This window comes from Falco naumanni, chromosome 5, assembly GCF_017639655.2.
Source record: "Falco naumanni isolate bFalNau1 chromosome 5, bFalNau1.pat, whole genome shotgun sequence".
Classification (NCBI taxonomy): domain Eukaryota; kingdom Metazoa; phylum Chordata; class Aves; order Falconiformes; family Falconidae; genus Falco; species Falco naumanni.
This window is the reverse complement of record NC_054058.1, coordinates 14,399,535-14,419,015: the sequence shown is the minus strand read 5'-3', so window position 1 is coordinate 14,419,015 and position 19,481 is coordinate 14,399,535. Positions and strand designations below refer to the sequence as shown.

Sequence of the window (19,481 nt, the reverse complement as noted above, 5' to 3'; positions counted from 1 at the left end):
GCCAGGGAGGCAGCGAGCGAGCCAAGGTTTTATAGGTCAGTCAGGCGCAGGGCCTGGCAAACAGCTGCTGCTCCCGCCGCAAGCCAGGCCGCAGCCAGCCCTGCCCCGTGAGTCAGCGGCCGCCGCGCCCGGCCGGCCCAAGGAGGTGGACTCAGCTGCTGCAGGGGGAGCTTGGACACCCCTCAGCCGCCGTGCGCGGCCTGACCGGGGGCCGTGAGGCAGCCGCGCACCCCGCCGTCGCTGCCATGCCGGCCCCCGCCTCACAGCCCGCCGCGGGGAGGGGGCGGCCACGTGACGACAATTCGAACGGCCGGCGCGAGCGCCGTCCCGCCCGCAGGGAGCATGCGCGGCCCAGCCGGCCGTTGCCAGGACGAGCCCATCCATTGGGCTGCGGCAGCCACGTGACCCGCGCTCCGGCAACAGGTTGCCGTGCTACCGCCGGGCCCGCCCCTCTGCCCCCCCGCCACGCCGGCCGCGGGAGGAGGGAGGCGCATGTGCGGTGGAGGCGGTGGCGCGTACGGCAGCTGGTGCCTTTCCTTTTTTTTTTTCTTAAAAAAAATATTCCGTCTTTCGGGGGGACAAAGTGGTAGCGGCTTGACGCCGAGTTAAGCAACGCCGGTGACCACGGAGGTAGAGGGGGCGGAGGGCCTGGCTGGGGGATGGGCAGCTCCGGGCCCGGGCAGCCTGTGACCAGACTCCGCCTCCTGCCCGCCGCAGCCTCGGCCCCGCAGCCCAGCGCAGCGCCGCGCCGCTGAGCCGCCAGCCCGGCCCCGTCGCCCCGCGCCCGCCAGCGGACGCCCCGTGGGGGTAAGTGCCAGCAGCTTGCGCCCGGGGCCGCCCGTCCTGCTGCTTTTGACGTGCGTGGAGCGGGGGGGGAGGGGGGCTGTCGGCGGGACACACGGTGGGGCAGGGCTGAGGCCGGCCCTCGGGCCAGGCGGGGTGCTGAGGGCGGGCGGGCGCGCCGGCGTCCCCGGGGGGAGCTTGTCCCCGTTCCCGACGAGCCGGTGCCTCCGGCGGGGCGCCGGAGCGGGCGTGCGTCCCAGGGCGGGCAGGTGTCTCCCCGCAGGCCTCCCCGCCGGGCCCGGGCCGGCCGCTGGCGGCGCTTCCCTCAGGAGAGCGCGTGGGTTTCCAGGAAGGGGCGAGGAGCAGGGACGAGCCGCCCGCCAGCGTCACCTGCGGGCTGAGGGCTGCCGCCTGGGGCAGGAGCTCACCCTGGGAGCCCCGCAGGGCCCGGCGGGCGCTACCGCGGGGCGATGACGTTTTGGCGAGATGTCCCGGCGCGGGGGCCCGCACCCCCCGCCGCCTCGGAGGTGCGGAGCTGCGGTGAGGGGTGGGCGGGAAGCACTCGGGGTGCTCCAGGGGACAGCAGCCAGGCCCTGGGAAAGGCAGCGAGCGGCACTTTGTACGTGAGACCCAGCGAGCCTGCGCCGAGGACAGATGATCCTCCCCGGGAAGGCGAACGGCCGGCAGCCCCGGGCGCAGCGCGGCTGCCGTTGCCGCCTGCCCGCGCCCTCGCTCGGCTGGGGCCCGGCAGCGCACGGCTCCGTCCTGCGCTGGGGTGCGGTAACCAGCGGCGGCTTCTGCCGCCAGGTTTTAGCCTGGGCGCTCCAGCAGCGCAAGTTTTGTAGTCTTATGGGATATATAGTGATGCTGTGGAATGCGAATGTTACGTTTTGCTCTCGAACTGCTGCGTCAAGGCAGCGGTAGTTGCTAGGTGGATTTTACTGTTCAACAGAACATCTATATTGTGGCTTGTTTTGTTCTTAAATGGAAAGAGCTGTTGCTCAAAATACACCCATCTCAACCTATTCAACATTTGCTAAGACTTCTTAATGGTTATAAATATCAGATAAAAGGTGGGTTTGTATTGCTTCTTGTTTCACAGGTTAGAAGATGTGTCTAGGATTCTCTTGCTTCTTCTGTCTTTATTCTGTTGTCTTTATTCAAAGAGTCTGTTGTCAGTATTGATGTAGAGAAATCATAAACACAGGTAGGTGCTAAGAATCTGCAGCCAAGGCCGACAGGTTTACCCCTGTCCTATTGGTGGAGAACAGGCTTTCAGGTTAATGTGCTTGTCATGCTTCAGTGGCTGAGTTAAGAGTGGTAATGACCTTCTGTGGAATCCCATCCTGTAATTCTAGGTTTTACTAGCCTTGGAGATCTGGCTGCTGCCAAAGAGATGCAGTCTTGTCTTCCTGGTTGCAAGTGTTTGTATACCCTTCTGGGAGACTGGACTGGGGAGCCAATATGACTTTAAAATTATTGCCCCCCCCCCCCCCCCCCCCGCGTTAGATTTAAATAGTTCCTCGGTCTGCAGAGAATCAAGCAACTCATGGTAGGACCTCTACTTTCAGGTTGGTGCGGATTAGGGTGTTTAAAAGTGTTTACCCAAAACGATCTTTTGTTGCTGTACTTCCAAAATCTCCTAAACTTGACCTTATTTGTGAAGTGTTAGACCAAAATTCATGACTTTGATGTGTGATCTCTGCAAGACTGCTGTGCAGTTGGATTTACTGTTCTGTTTAAAAATATTTTGCCGGCTAAACAAGATGTTCTGGAACCATGTATTGTTACCGTTTTTGGCTCTGAAATTCAACTGTGGATTTTTAAATTTATTTTTAAATCTGGCTAGGTCTTAATCACAAACCTGAGAGGGTTTAAGAGTTTCAATTTTTGTGCTTGCTTGAGTCTAAAATTGCTATAAACCCCCATCTTTCCTTTGAAAAGTTTTCATATTTAGTGTCAGATGATAATAGTTAGTAAAAACACTTTTCGTGTAAGATTTGAGTAATGTGATTGTTTGCCAAGTCTTTCAGATACAAAATGTCATAGCTGGATTCATTCTTAGGTTTTGTACACAGCTGATAAGTTGTACTTTAGTGAAATTGAACTCAGAACTATTACAGACATTTCTTCTCCAGCGTTGATTTTCTTGTACATTGCAGAGATTACTAGCAAAATCATGGCTGGCTGCTTACGGTAATTGCTCTAAAATCCATGATACGCTTTACATGTCCTTTGGAGGGAAAAATAATCTGATTTATTTGCAATACAATTTTAAAAAATTATAATTAGTATTATTCTACTGATCCTGGTTTTTTGTAGGAGGGCATTGTCTTCATTCTTACCCAAGTTTTCTGTCCAGTTGCTTCAGCAGGTCTTCATCAGTATTTATTTTAGATGCTATAATGCAGCTTCTTTCTTGCTTCTTACATGGGTATCCTGAGGCAAGATGGAGTGGAATATGGAGTGTTTTAAGCAGATCTTTCTAAAATATTTTTTGTTTTTGCAGCCCTTCAGAGTAAGTGATGACCAGGTATAAAGGTTATGGGATTGAACGGAATTTCTCTAGCCAGCATTGCTGCTGAAGAAAACTTACCCCATAATTGACCTGCATGTTTCTGTTGTTGCTTAAATTTAAGATCAAATATGGCTTACTACCACAGCTTTAGTCTCAAATGCTGTTGATTGTAGTTGCCACAACAGTTGTTAGAAACCTTTGGTTTTCAACTGTCATTCCAGTTTTTACCTGCTTCTCTGTTAACTCTGATTTTCATTATTTGTTCTGAGTAATACAACTTGAAGATAGTTGGTGCTTAAATTTAATTTCTGTGCAATTTATTCTATGCTTTTTTTGTCCCCCACACAGGTGTGGAAAAATGGCAAAGAGAATTGCAGAGAAGGAGCTGACTGACAGAAACTGGGATCAGGAGGATGAAGCTGAGGAGGTAAGATACACTATAGATCCCAAACCCCTTCAGGTAGTAGGGTAGTCATTTACATGTGCTATTTATCTTGTGGGTGAAATTGGTTAAAAGTGTAGCAATTAAAGATAATTTTGTGTAAGTGATTTTTTTTGTTTGTTTAAATAAAGGTTCCAATATATTCAGACCGTATATGGCAAAGCAGCTTTTAACAGTTCAAATTACATCAGCAGCTCAGGGGAAAGGAACTTTACATTTCTAAAGGGAAACCCAGGCTTGTTAAAATGCATAGTGCTTTTGAATTCTTCAGATGTGTGATTGAGTTCACAAGAACAGCGGTTTTGATTTCTTGAGATAAATTTTTTTTCATGTCTCATGACTTCTTTTTTTTCTTAAAGGTCAGTAATAATTAATTTCAGAAATATGTTAATTTGTAGTGCTCAGTGCTTGTGAAAGGATTTTCACATTTTGTGTCTCATACTTATGGCTCATGTATTATCTCTAAACGAACTGTGCTAGCTTCTCTGCTACTGAAAGTATTAAATGTTTAGGCCTATAAAATGTAAGAAAGAAAACTTGACAGTGTACTTCCAGGAGTTTAAATATAAGAAAGCTTAATGTCCTCATTTATTACAGGGTAGTAATTAGTCATTAGCTGCCTTCACTAATACCTGAACTACAGCAGACTGCAGATTGACTTAGGTCATATTTCTCAATATACTTTTTCCAAACTGAAGATTGCTTGTAACAGTGCAATACTGACAGATTACCTTCAGCAAAGATATCTTATGGCTTTGTTTTAAGATTTCTTTTAAATTTTTTTTAATTGTTTGTTGTAATAAAATTGAGATTTCACGAAGGGAAATACAATGCAGAACAACACAGACGAGAATTTTCAAAGTATTAGCTAGTGTCCAAGTAGCTGGCAGGCTAATCACAGTACTACATTTTTTATCTGGTTTTCTGGGGTTTTTTGTACTTTTTTTTCTACTTCCCTTATTTGTTAGGGAACAATGTTACTCAGCCATCTCTCCAGACTGTGATGGCTTTATGTATTCCAAGAATTTCACTAATGATTCCAAAACTTCCTGTTAAAGGTGGGAACATTCTCAGTAGCTAGTGAAGAAGTCCTGAAGAACAGAGCTATTAAAAAAGCAAAGCGCCGAAATGTTGGATCAGAGGTAATGTAATTGCTGACCATTATTGTTGTAGTTAGACTTAGTTGCAAAATATGACATCCGTGCTCAGGTTTTTACTTACTTGGGCTTGTAATAATACTGTATAAAACTATTCTTTAGAAGGTATATGCAGCTAGTTAGCTCATACATGCAAATTAATTTTTGCTTACTATTCCATCAAGAGTAAGGCTAGAATGAAAAATGGCTAAGACGAGTATTGACTGGGTGAAGAGATGTTTATTTTTGAAGTAGAAATGCAATGTGTTTCAGGCACAAGGTCATCTACGAGCGGGTGATACTGTGTTCAAACTGCTCCAGTTTCATTCTTTGCAGAGCTAGAAGCCTGGAAATTGAAAGTTACTAGTTATCCATAGTGGAGGGCTGGGAGATGTCTCAGACAGAGGCTAAATAAGTAAAAGCTAAAATACTAAGCTGTTGTGAGAATGAAAAACAGGTCTTTTGTTAAGACTGCTGCTACTTCCCCCCTGCCAACCTCCTCCCCCAAGAACTTGAGTGCCATCTACTCTTTGCAGTAGCAGATTGAAAACTGAAAGGAAGTTGGCCTTTGTTCAGGGTTTAGTCCCTGTGAAAGCATTAACTCAGTCCAACCAAATTGTAGTCCTTTAAGAAGTTCCTGACAGATGCTTTGTCATATGTGTCTTTCCATGAAGCATTCTTTTAACAGGGAATGCACTGTTTTAGAAATAGGAGAGAAACTTTACCTATCACTCAAATTGGTTTTGGATTGAATGGGACTAGGCACAGTTAAGGGCTAGATAGTTTTCTCCTGTGCTTTTGATTTTCCTTCTGCTGTCCAAGTGGCGTAAATGAGGAAGCTTGTCTTATCCCACTTTTGACTATAGTAGTTTTAGCCACAAATGTGGTAAAAGATGCAGTTAATTAAAGGTTTTAACTGGGAAGAAGTAATGCAAGAAGTAAACCACAACTTGAACAGGAGGGATTCGGGGCCGAGCGGCATAGGAAAAACAGAACTGGCTGAGAAAGAGGACCAGGTGATGGTAGAAAAATAGTCAGGAGGCTGGGAGCCAGCTGTTAGAGCTCAAAGCTGGAAGAGCTACGGTAGGCTGCACAGTGTCTAAAGAGCAGAAGAGGTGGCAGGACAGTTGAGGTTGCATAAGAAACCTGTGAAACATTTACAAAAAGGTAAACTTGAAACATACTAATGTTTCTAAATGGAGGAAGCAGAACGCTGCAAAGAAAAAGACTGCAGTTTAACTTGGATGTCCAGAGAGAGAGAGAGAGAGAGGTAGGACTGATCAGAGAGAGGCAGAGTAAAAATAGCTACCTAGAAATGACAAATGAGGACTGCACTAGAGAAAGTAAAGCACAAAGGGAATCAAAAGAGCCCATACCCGCAAGGCCACATACTGAAATAGAACCTAAAATTGGTAAGTGTTGCTATTTCTTCAGTGGCAAAAGCAGATGAAACTCAGAAGCAATTCTCAGTTTTGCTTTGATGGCTTTCCAGAGACATTGAAAGTCCGCTTCCAGTAATAAGTGCTTATAACCTCAAAAGACATTAATGTAGTACCTAAAAGTGGTAGTGCCTATTTGCATGTTAATCACGCTATATCTTTTAAAAACATGTGAGAAACTATACCATAAAATAATAGTGTTCAGAACTAGGTAATGAAAAGGCTGCAGAAAACATACATAGACTGTACTTCGTAACATAGTATCTTGGCTTCTCCCATCAGTCACATTGAAAAATTTTGGGTAAATCACTTAACACGTTACATAGGTGACTACAGAGTCAGAGTGTGCTGCTTTGATGAGTGGCTTGAAGTGTTGGACTCTTAATTGCAGTTGTAAATGCTAAAAGTTGCTGAAAATAAGCCTGCAATTACATATTGCTGTGTAATTATTTAAACAAAATAAGATGCTGTGAATGTCTAAATAGGTAGTCAAACACATCCGCTGCTCTGAAAAAGTTTTAGGTATCCACTTCCTAGATCTAGTTTATTTTCATACCAGCCATCTGAGTCCTTTAAAAATAGTAGCAATATGTGTCACAAGGAAGCTATTAACTTTGTTTACATAGCTGACAGAATAATGCACAAAATGACACTCTGAACCACAGTAAAATAAATGGAGTATCAAATGCAGATAGGTTTTTTGTGGAGATGTATGTAACTGGTTCTCTCTCTCTCTCAATCTCTCTTCCCCCCTCCCCCTTCCCCAGTCTGAAAGTGGAGGAGCTTTTAAAGGTTTTAAAGGCTTTATATTGCCTTCTGGAAAAGGAGGAGGTGGCTTCAGTGGATTTGGTAACGGTGCAGGAATAAAACCTTTAGAAGGGCTGTCTAATGGAAGCAGTAGTGTCTCCAGCACTCCTTCTTTCAGCAGTATAAAGACCGCCTCCGAAACACAATCAGCGTTCGGTAAGTTTTAAATAACCATACATATTTATCAACAAAATCAGCCATAAGGTCTGTAGGGTTATTTTAATAGTGAAAAACCCAATTTGAACAACTCTGTAGTGTTAAGGTTTTGAGACTTTATTCCTGTTTGTAACATTTCTTAAAAAGATTTTAGACTGCTGGAGGGACAACTTATCAAATGCATGCGATTTTAAGATGTAGAGACTAAATTTGTATTTGATCTAATACAGGAGGTAAAAGCTTTATAGGCACAAATGGGAGTGGAAGACATTGGCATAAGATAAGTCTCCAAATAGTATAAACCAGCTGATAACATATTCCAGTTAACTAATTGTCCCAAATCTCTGAATTTAATTAAAAAAAAAAAAAGCTAATGGAAAATATCTATTAGGAGTGCAGTTTCTTTGTATGTTTAATTTTTTTAAGATCTTATTTCTATATTTTTTGTGGTTCTTGATAAACAGAAGCTGCATAGCTGAAGTTGTAACCTTCCCTGTATATCTTATGTTGCAAATGGTCTTACTAGAATTTTATCTGTTACATTGATACCTACATTTTAAGATACTTGAAATACTTTGGCAAGTCTAACTCTAGTCTCATGCTTTGCTAGTCCCTGGAGAATATTAGTTCTGGCCATTTGTGTTTGAGATGCAAAAATGTTAACCATGCCACAGTGTTTTAGTCAGCATACCACATCTGAGTAATTTAGATTTCAGTGAGCTTAACGAAGTTAGGAGACACTTAAATACTTAATGAGGATTTTCTTAATTTCCTTATTGTGGTTTTTATATGGAAACCACCCAAAACATGCAGTCATGGGCTAGAGTGTTCAGAGGTTTTTAAAGTACAAGGAGCAAGAGATAACTTGAGTCATGCGTCTTAGTAAGCTGTTACAGCTTGGTAAAGCTTGCTTTAAGATCTTGGAGGTTTTGGTGAAATACAAAACTTCAAATTTTTTTTTATGTTACTTTGTACAAGATTTCTTTGGATTATTTTTTTTTTGTACAACTGTGTGCTCCGTCTGCTGAAGTCCTACATTTACAGATCCCTGAACTAACATACTTTTCTAAAGGAGTTTAGGTTTGTTGCACAGTATCATCTGTTCACTTGTACCAGAGTATCTGGTACATGGTGTTGTCATCCTAGAGAAGGTACATAACTGAGCAAGAATGAGCGATTTGATAAAGAAATACCCAGAACATCAGTTAGGCTTTTATGAGAGCTCTGCTTTCTGGAAAAAAAAATCTTCTTACCCATGTTTTTCTTCTAACAGGATCCACAATATCAAATGGTCCTATTACTACGGCATTTACTGAGAAAAAGGCCGCAAGCCCAAAAGCTAATGGTGGCAATCAACCATCCTCATCTGGCTATGCTCAGAGTAAAGTTTGTAGCTCTAGTGTTTACCACAAACAGTTAGCAGCTTTAAACTGTTCTGTGCGTGACTGGATAGTGAAGCATGTAAACACAAACCCACTATGTGACCTGACACCCATCTTTAGAGACTATGAGAAGTATTTAGCAAATATTGAACAGCAACATGGAAGCAGTAGTGATAGCGGCTCTGAAAATGAAAGCAACAAGACACCTGGCTCTCAGCCTGTTTCTGCATTTGGGAATTCAAAGCTACAGCAAGGATCGACTTTTCTGTTTAACAACAAAAAAACTGAGGATACTGTGGACAAAAAACCTGAAGCTGCATCAGAAAAAAAAGACCCATCATTAGGAGCTACATCAACAGTCTCATTTAATTTTGGCAAGAGTGTTGACAGTTCTCTTTTGGGTTCCCTCAGTTCAGGAACACTTAGTGGTTTCTCATTTTCTCCTGGGAATTCAGGTTTGTTTAGAAAAGACGCAAACCAGGCTAAGTCTGGCACTGCAGTATCCACCAATGTATTGGAAGCTCAAACAGAAAGTGGCAATAGTGATGATAAAGGTAATTTCTATTTAAAACTATGATTTTAATGTTGAACTGTGAATGTGTGACTTAATACTGCAAAGATGAAATAATACTAAGCTGAACTAATCATAATTGTTCTTGAATTTGAAAGTACAAAACTGTACCACTGATCTGGAAATACCTGTCTTCTATACTGTTTAAGTAACACTAAAAGTATATGGTTATCAAAACCTATGTATTCCTGTTAGATTTACACTTCCTGTAGTAAGACATAAATCTTTAGCTGAATATAAGACTTGAAACAATGGATTTTAAAGCAGCTGGTATGTTCATCTTTGAGTCTGCAGGACATCAAGAGATCCCCTTAGTAAAATGCGTAAGATACAGAACAATTTCATACATCTTACCTAATAGACTGTAAGGCCAATAAAGTTACATGCTGCCTGACAGTTTTACTCTGCTATTTACCTAAGCTGGGAACAGTAAGCTGATAGAAATCCTAGCAGTTGAGGGACTGGAAAGGCATAATCCTGCTGCTGTTACTCCTGCAAGTAATTCCCTTTCCCCAAATTAAACCTGGCTGTTGGAAGTATTTATTATGCTTTACTTGGACCTATTTATGGAGACTATTCTTTGAAATGTTACAACCATTTTCCCCTTGACATAAGGTTTTCACTTAAGTTTGACTTGGTAAGCTTTTTATTTTCTGCGTTTGTTTGCTGGGAGTTGGGTTATTTTCATACCATTTAAACTGAAGATGAGCATGAAGTTGCTTGAGGGGTGTGACTGAATGAAAAGGAAGTCAGATTTTTTTTCTGTAGCTGAAGCTGCTTCAGAGCCTATACTGACTTAAATGTGTTTTGGCATTCATTGAGAGGCCACACGTGTACATGTAAAATACAGCATGTGTAAGGCAGTTCAAATACAATGCCAAAAATACTTCCCAGGTTATATGCTCACAACACTAACATATTAAAACTTCTTATTTTAAGGAGGAGAAGAGGAGGAAGAAGAGCCACCAAAAGTAATTGTTAATGAAATAAAAGAGGATGATGCTTTCTACTCAAAGAAGTGAGTGACTTTAACTTGGAACAGTGGTTATAATTATAATGTGGAAAATAAAATTTGTATCTGCATATTGCTATTCTTCACCACTGCAGTGCATAATTACTGACATAGATGTTCTTGATTTCCTAGTTAATAAAACTTGTTAGGAACAATATAGAATACTTTGCAAGTTCCACTTGCAAAAAAAGTTAGTTACAGACAAAAGTGTGTAAGATCTCACTAAAATTACTGTGTATCTTGGACACAAGCACTAATAGCTAGTTTTTGTTATACTTATGATCAGTTTTTTACAAATGAAGGTGATAATGCTGCGTTTGTCAGGTTTTGTAAGTAAATTGTAGGTCTTGTACCAGAGAAATAACGTGCTGTACTTCTGAAAAATCAGTCAGGTACCCCACTATTTGCATAGCCTGAAATAAGACTCTTCAGTTGGAAAACGCTGATTGTTGTATGAAGGAGTGAAGAAGTTGTACTTTTAAGTTCAAAATGAGACTAGCACTACTAGAAGTAGTTTTTCAAAGCGTGTTCAATAGTCCAAGTAATTGCTTGTCTGCTTAACACTTAGCACAGAACTTGTCCTGAAAAAAGTCATTTGCTTTATCTGAGAGAAGGTGCGTGCTAATTTATGAAGAATGGAGTTATGTTTATTAGTGCTTAACTTAAAAAAAAAAAAAAAAGTTTTTAAATTTTACATAGAAGTCTTATTATAACCTTAGAATCGTACAGTGAGTTATTATGGGTTTGTAATTAGTGTTTTTAAACAGTAGCTTTGTAATTTCAATACTGAAAGAGATATTAACTTTCTCTTTCCAAACTGGGAGTACTATCCCTTGGCATGTGAAATGGAGTCAAGAATAATAAAAATTTATGCTACTTACAGCATGTTAACTCCTGATTATTGTTCAACTATTGGCTTACTGTGAGTTATATGCATACATATATATACGTGTGTGTGTTTGGAAGATACTTTGTATTTAATCTCTATGTATCTGCTCAAACAAGGTTTGGGTTTTGTTTGTTATTGTTGTTGGGTTTTTTCCCACAGGTGCAAACTGTTCTACAAGAAGGATAATGAATTTAAAGAAAAAGGTGTAGGAACATTACACTTAAAGCCAGCAGGAAATGAAAAAACTCAGCTCTTAGTCCGAGCAGATACCAATCTAGGTAAGTAAATTTCTTCTAATAGCAAGTCTTGATGTGAAACTCTCTGCTAAACATTAGAATTTTGTTTGTTACACAGCCTAACAGACACGATTAGTGAAAACCTTTTTACTTTTTTTTTTTTTTAAGAACTTAAAGTATTGAACAAGCAATTGGATGCCTCTAATGAGTATTACAAAGTAGTGCACATGAAGCAGTGCAAGGAAGTAAGCGGTTATGTGGTGTGTGTAGGTATTCTCCCCCTTTAATAGCTTTTCTCCATCCCCAGCTTGTTGAGTGGCTTTGAAGTGTTGCTTAATACCCACAGTGGAGGTATAAATGTCCCAGGTGTAATGAATGAAGAGGAACAAATTTTGTGCTAAGGTGCAGGCCAACTGTCTCTTGTCTGCAGTTCATCCTGACTATGTAAATAGCGGGCTCATGCATCTGATGTACTTGGGGGTGAAGGGGAGCATTATATATATTGGGCACGCAGGATTTTGCTCTATGCATTGCTCTTAAAATGCTTGCTGAAGTCCAGCAGTTGAACTGTGTTTTAGCTAACTTCACTTGGATCACAAATGGTACGTTGACTTTACAGAATTAGAGAACCTGTAGTGCGATAGTTCCTCAGAATATCTTCTGAGATAAATTCTGCGATAAAAAAAAGACTCAACTGTTTCTTTGCTTTTAGAAGTTAGGGACTTGATGTGTTACAGTTTTTAAGGTGTAATGTTCTGGCTGAGCAAATCACTGTTTTGATACTCATTCGAAAGAAACTTTGCTACACTTCAGTACTTAATTTCAACAAACCTGCACGTGAGGTTCACGTGCACTTGGCAACTTCCATAAAAGTAGAATAAATAGTATGCTTGTAGGAAACGGGACAAAAGCCATGCTGCAGTGTAGGCTACTGGTAAGTCTCACCTCACTTTGTTTATAATGCACTCTGGCAAGTCTAAATGGAGTCTCTGCAGGCCCATTAGGGGCAGTTTTCAAACACCTGGTGAGATCAGGACTCCTGTGTTGTTAGTCACTTCTAAATTGTGAAGTTTTTTCAGTGGAGACAAGGTTTGCCAGATGAAGAGCAGTTCTTGGTGGTAACACTGAAGGCAGATGTATGGCAGAGCTGTTGATGATTTCAGCATTTCCTTGGGGATTTGAATGTGTTTGAATAGAGCAGATGAAAACTTGATTTCTTCAAGTTAGCTACTCTTAACTCAAGTCTTGGTTTCTCACTCAGCTGATGCTAATTTTCATGATGTTGATTTACATTCCCTCTGCCTTCATCTGAGGTGATGTATTAGGAAATCTCTTCTTTTTCTTCAGCTCATACACTAAGATGTTGCGGCTTGGTGTTTCCAAGCATTGGTTTCTAGACGCTGCTGCAGTCATAGTGATGCACACTTTCCTTTTTGCTATCTTCACACAGTGCTATAATCCTTTCCTAAAATCTCACTGTGTTGAAAAACTGAACTGGAAAGGAAGGCGAAGACTGACTTTTCCCTAAATACTACTACCGTGTTCTGAACTGTTTACCAGGTTTACAAAATGTGTGCATCTTCCGTGGAAGCAGATTTGAGTTTGTTTGCAACTGTTTTAATAGACCACTAATACTAAAGCTCTCAAACTCACTACATAATTTAACAAGTTGATGTAGAGCTGCTGTTAGTAATGTGGTGGCAGACCACATCAGATGCATTGTACGATTTGAGGATTGAAAGTACTTATTCTACCATAGTTTGTCCAATTTTAGATTAACATGTCTGTACGTGTGTTAAAGCTAACTCTTTGCTTCTGCTTATGAACTGTGCTTGATGGTCAGAATGAGTAACTTGCATAAGCATCGACTAAGCACTGTGACTGGATTCCTCATTTGCTGCTTCTCCCTTGTCCCCTTCCCTTTTTCCTACGTGTCCCTACTATCATTTGATATTCTTCAGACTCCTCTTAAAAAAGGGAGGATGCAGTATTTTCATAGATTTCCTCATTCCTAATGAGGAAAGAAATCTGTGAGAACAGTGACCATGAGCAGATGCTTAGGGAAGAATAAGATGAGTATACATGATGTTTGTGAATTGCCTTCTTTCCAAACACAAACTTAAATCCCTATTTATTAAGTATACTAACATCTGTATTGCTGTAAAAGCTGAAAACTTGCTAATGGTAATTTTTTCTCCTCCTTATATGCAGGAAACATACTGTTGAATGTTCTAATTCCACCTAAGATGCCATGTACAAGAACCGGAAAAAACAACGTTCTTATAGTTTGTGTTCCTAATCCACCGATTGATGAGAAGAATCCAACTGCTCCTGTCACTATGTTAGTAAGGGTGAAAACAAGTGAGGATGCAGATGAGTTGCACAAAATCTTACTGGAGAAAAAGGAGGCTTAAGTAAGTTGCAGTCAGTGATTTGAGGAATTATTGCCAAACTGCTGCTGCTCTTTTTTTTTAATTCCGTAACTTCACTTGAACACTTAACTCTTTGCTCTGATATTAAGAACTGTTATAGGGACTCTGGAAAAAGGAAAAACTATATGAGAAAAAATTAGCTAATAAAAGCTTTAAGAGAATACAAGTTTGAACTGTGCTCCCTCATTTTTCAGTATCTAAATGCAGGACCTCTGCTGGATAAAGCACACTGATTTAAATTAATGCGTATGTTTTTAACACTGGTCAGTTCGGCCAAATAGACTGAAATCAAGAGTACAAGAATATGGTACCAGAGCTTCCTCACATACTGCGGTGCAATGCAACAACCTCCTGTTTTGAGAAGGAAGGATGTTGATGTTTAACTGTTGAAACTTTCTAGACTTCAGCTTGTTAATTGGTCTGTTGTATTCCAATGAGAACTAACTTTTCAGACTCAGTGACAACAATATTACATATTGTACTGTGTTTTAACTCTTACAGACTTGTGTGCTTTTGGGGCTCAGAAGACTGCATCTCCAGATATTTAAAACAAAATGTGCTTGCGTAGTCTTGTTGACAGTAGCGTTTCCTAGAGAAGAACTGTCAGTTCTGTTCTTACTGTAGCAACAAGCTAATGATGTGCAATAGTACAAGCAGAGAACTGGAAGACTGTTTATCTTGGACCACAACCACAGCTGGCATTGACTGACTTCTGACAAGTCAGGGCAGAGGGTTGCACTTCCATTATGGTCCCTCCGAAGAATTCTTCCCTAGTCCTTTGGGCTACAACTGAAACCCAGCAGAGGCAGAGTTGTAAATGTTGTACTTGTCTTGCTACTCGTACTTTTCTGAAAATAGCTCTTTTCACAAACAAATTTCAGGATTTTTATAGATCTTTGTATTGCCTCTGGCCGCTACCAGGAAATACATACATAAATGTGTGTCTCAGTTTTAGCACATGAGGAAAAATATACTACAGTGCTTTACAGCATTGTATTAAGTAAAGCAGTAGTTTGCAGCTTTAGGACAAGCTTTCTGTTGCAAGTAGGGAACACCGGTTTAGTGTGTAACTCAGTTTTCAGCTGTGTTAAAATTAACTACGTGGCAATAATTTGTGGATCAGGACATCATTCTGTTCTCAGTTCCCATGACTGCTTTACCAGACCATGTTTGGTTATTTAATCCTTTTCTTGTTTGCTGGAAACTCCTTCTCTAACAATTGCTTTTCTGCTTCACTTCCAGCTCTAGCAAACTATCCAAGAGCTAGATGTTAAGATTAAACTTGAACTGCTCTCAGACCTGTCACACTGGCCAGCTCTGGGGAGATGGAAGAAACATGCCAGCCTGCCTCTGGCTAAGGTGGCACAGAGGAAAAATCCCATTCCTTAAAAAAAGCAGCATGACGTAATTCTCACAGGGGACCTGGAAATCCACAATAGTGGCATCCTGTAGGTGGGGAAAGAGTAGTAGCACTGTTTATGAGATGCAGCACATCTTACCTGCTCCCCACCCCTCTCTGGGGGGGGAATAAACAGCTGCCTTTAGTCCTAGTTCACTGTACAATTCAGGTTATGGCCTTTTTCTCCCTCTTAACTAAAAGGAGGAAAAACTTCTTAGGATCTATAGCCCTTTTGACCAAAGTTCAAAAACAAAGGCCTTTGCTCATGTTTCAGCTACGCTTAGGCCACAGGAATTGCATTTTTAACACCCAAGCATAAAGGGAGCTCGGATACTAGTTTATATTTCAAATAGTATTTGAAATAGTGCCTTTTTTTTTTTCATCTGGCTCAGTACTTAACCATTAAAAGGAAGGGACATTCCTCAAAATAATATGCGTTGGTTTTTTTTTTAAAAGTCTACCTAAATTGGAGGCCAAAAGCTGAAGGCATGCATGTTAATTGTGTATGAATGAAAAGCAGAACACTGCCTGAAATTTTATTACAGGCTCAGGTTTAATGTTCAAGGGCTGAGTTAATTTTACATTTGTCTTTTGACTGTAGTGTCTTAAACGTGTCTCTGTGCAGAAAGGTTCATCAACTAGACCGCTGCATGCGGGAAGTGGATTTGTTATGTGTCCCACCTGAAGAACAACTCTGTACAGATTTTTATTAGTGGTCTTGGGTTTGTGATTACTACCGAAAGCTTGTGGATATGTAACTATTTGTTCATCCATTGAAATGTGGACCAATGAACTTGAACAAGTGAGACAAATGAACTCCCTAGGTATCCTCACGATTGTCTCCCGAGTGAGGCTGGCTGGAGTTTTGCACGCAGGTGTTTGGCCCAGTTCTAAAGCTGGCAAACCGAGTAACGGCTAGTGCACCTCTGTCGGGTTTTCAGGAGTGGGGATCCTGAGGGTGAGCACGCTGTAAGGGGAAAACAAGGAGAATAATAATAAATTGTGTTGGAAGAATTATACCTTACAATATCCATGGTAGCAAGTAATATCTTCTGTTAGCTGTGGGAGAGACTAATTGAGACAAGACACCTTAATTCTTTAGCAGTGTACGTATTTATCAGTAAAGCTAGGGAAAGGCATATAATTGGAATCTCATGTTAATTAGAAGGTCAAATAAAGGCATAAACATATGATCTTGCATTGGGAAAGTTGCCACTAAAAGATCATGGAAGAACTTTAGTGTAAATTGATTAAAGTCTCTAATGTCATTCATAGTGACCCTGCAATTATCTGGAATATGAAGTCATAAACTTTTCACTTGGTGTTATAAAGCACAATCCTTGATGATGTTTCAGTTTCTAGTTAAGAAATACTAAAATATATAAGTACTGTAAAAGGCCAGAGATTACTCAGAAATAAAGGCCTAAAAGGAGTTAAAAGCATAAATTAGCAGAGAGCATAGAAGTGGCTATACTGATGCCTTCGTAACAAAGTGGCAGCTGCTATATACAAGGAAGGAATTTTGATCAGAATTTAACCCAGTGAGGCATTCCTTTATCTTAGTAGATATTTAATTACCGGATGTTAAAAATGCAAGTCTCTTCCCTAATTGGGGTTAATGCCTTCACTGTTTTGGCTGTACGTAGGTGCGGGAGTGTTCATACAAATCACATGTTCTTCCTTCTGCTGTAATTTTGAAGTTTCAGCTGCTTGAAAATCTTTCCCTCTCAGCTCCCCACTCCCCAAAACAGAAAACCAAGCTCTCTGCTGCTTTTAATTCTCAGAACCACCTGTAAGGGAGATTATTACACTTGGTTTAAATTTTATTTTAAGATGCTGTATTTGGGGGGGTATTGTAATGTACTTAACTATTTGGGAGCACAAGTGTTCCTATAATCCCTTTTGGTTGACGGATGTGAAAGTTTAAATCAAATTTACAGTTCAAATGAACATTTGTAGAACCTAAACCAATTAGGAGGTACGCTTTACTATTAAGACCTTCAGTTCAGCTCCCTTTGCAGCACTAACATTTAAAATGTCCTTAAAGAACTTACTTTCGGATGCCTTAACTTATTGCATTGCTAAAATTTTGTAGCTGGTGCCTGTGTGCAGAAATTAATGAATATTAAACAACTTAAAGTGGCATGAGCTAGTATAAATCCAATGAAAACGCTGAATGTGATGGTTTGTTAATTGTTAATAGATTTCAAACTGCTCTGAATTTTTCAGTGGATACTTAAGTTTCACATAACTTGTCATGTAACAATGTTCTCATTAGTTCTAATACCTTGAAGTGTACAAAAATCCATGGAAAATGTGAATAAATGAATGGGAGATAAGTGTCTCGTGTATCACTTTCACTTTGAGTGTAACCCACCGTATTAATAAAATGAATTTTACAAACATGCTCACAGGAGAACTGCCTAGAAAATCCTGCACCCTGCCTGCTGCGGCTAAGAGCAGCACCGTCCTCTGCCCCTTCCTCAAGCCAGCTTTGAAACCTGTCACGTTCCTAAGAGCTACTTCAGCAAAATGCTGCCGCTGGGCAAGGTGGGTGAGCTGAATGGGCTCTGGGGCCGCCTTTCACCGGGGAGGGAAGAACTGGTTCTGTGCTGAGAGAATGGCAGCAGAGATCAACCTCTAAAAATCCCTCCTCCACTTGCATACTGAAAGATTTAAGAGCAGAAGTAATCTCTGTTTGCCTGATGACATATGTAGAACTTGCTTTAGATCGAGCTTAAAGGGACTATCATAAAGCCAGGCCACAAAGTGATTCTTCTCTTCATTGGTGTGTGACAGTTCGGCAGAAGGGGCCGGGGGCAGGGAAGGATAATAAAATGAAGCCAGACTCCTCATGACAAGTGCCGATCATCTTTCCAGTGCACCACGAGCTGCCGGGAGCGTGAAGTGCACCTGTCACCTGACTGCTCGCTGCTGTTAGCCACTATCGTGCAGTTCAGCCCTACTGTAATTCCGCTCCTGGTTCTGGAGCTATCCACTCCACCCACAACCGGGAGCTATTTGCACCGGGATACAATTGATGGTTAGTGGAAGTTATCTCAACATTCCCCCCACCATGACGCACACCCTGCCCCCAAATTACAATGACTGAGAAAACCGGGAGTCTATGTTCCATTTGTAAGGATGCAGTTGGTATCAGTAGAGCCACATTCCTACCTAGAGTGCCCAGAACTTTTTTTTTTTTTTTTAAAAAAAAAAAAAAAACCAAGAAAACCTACCAACAACTTCATGCACTTAGGATGTTGGCATTATTTCACATTTTGGACATCTCTTGCTTCCTTCTACTTAAAGAGACAGCCAGCACCACTCAGCCTCCCTAGCTTTTGGCAGTCGCAAAGCAAAAGCCAGGTAACAGCTCTTGAGAGCAAAAAGGAGCTTATTCATTTCAGGCTGGGGCGATCTAGAGAATCTAATGCTTAATACATTGCTAGGCACCCAAGGTTTTACCACTTGCACATCAGGAAGGGGCAAAAGGAACACTGCAGAAGACAGCAAGTCCTGAGCATCGAATCAGAAAATGCAATACTCAAAAACGTTCTGCATCCATCAAATCCAGTCTCTTTCCCAACCCTGCAGGAAAACGCCCCCCACAGCAGACTAGTTACAGCGACCAAGCCGTGCAGAAATCAGAACCGATCCATCTGAAAAGGAAATCAAGTGCAAGCGAAAGGCCTGCGTTGGTTTTGGCTGGGGGAGAGCTAATTTTCTTCATGGTGGCTGGTACCGGGTTACATTTGGATTTGTGCTGGAAGCAGTGTTGATAATTCGGGGACGTTTTAGTTACTGAGTTCCTGCTGAGCAGTGCTTGCACAGAATCGGGAGGGTCTTGTCTGCCTCTCACCCCACCCCACCAGCCGGGAGGGGTGCACTGGCAGTTGGGAGGGGACACAGCTGGGACAGCTGACCAAAGGGACGTTCCAAACCATGAGTTCACGCTCAGCATATAAAGCTAGGTGAAGGCGGAGGAAGGGGGGACATTTGGAGTGATGGCATTTGTCTCCCCAGGTCACCGTTACACGTGATGGAGCCCGGCTTTCCTGGGGATGGCCGAACACCTGCCTGCCCGTGCAAAGTGGTGGATGAATTCCTTGTTTTAACGCTTTGCTTGTGTGTGCGGCTTTTCCTTTACTTATTAAACTATCTCAGCCCATGAGTTTTCTCACAGTTACTCTTGCGATTCCCCCATCCCACTGGGGCGACAGCAAGCAGCTGTGCGGGGCTTGGCTGCCCACTGGGGTTAAACCCCAACAAGGCTATG

General features: G+C 41.8%; 1 protein-coding gene across 2 annotated transcripts; it reads left to right on the top strand.

Annotated features, from left to right (window-relative positions):
- Positions 1 to 479: 479 nt before the first annotated feature.
- On the top strand, positions 480 to 17,541 carry NUP50 (nucleoporin 50). Of its 2 annotated transcripts, none has more exons than XM_040595091.1 (9): positions 480 to 807; positions 3,650 to 3,728; positions 4,802 to 4,885; positions 7,086 to 7,281; positions 8,555 to 9,217; positions 10,174 to 10,252; positions 11,295 to 11,413; positions 13,583 to 13,785; positions 15,046 to 17,541. In XM_040595091.1, exons 2-8 carry the CDS (start codon positions 3,660 to 3,662, stop codon positions 13,783 to 13,785), a joined length of 1,413 nt encoding a protein of 470 aa, XP_040451025.1. In that variant the 5' UTR covers positions 480 to 807; positions 3,650 to 3,659; the 3' UTR covers positions 15,046 to 17,541. The 2 variants fall into 2 exon arrangements, with proteins under 2 accessions (XP_040451025.1, XP_040451023.1); XM_040595089.1 differs by having other exon boundaries at positions 14,305 to 17,541.
- The last annotated feature ends 1,940 nt before the right edge of the window (positions 17,542 to 19,481 follow it).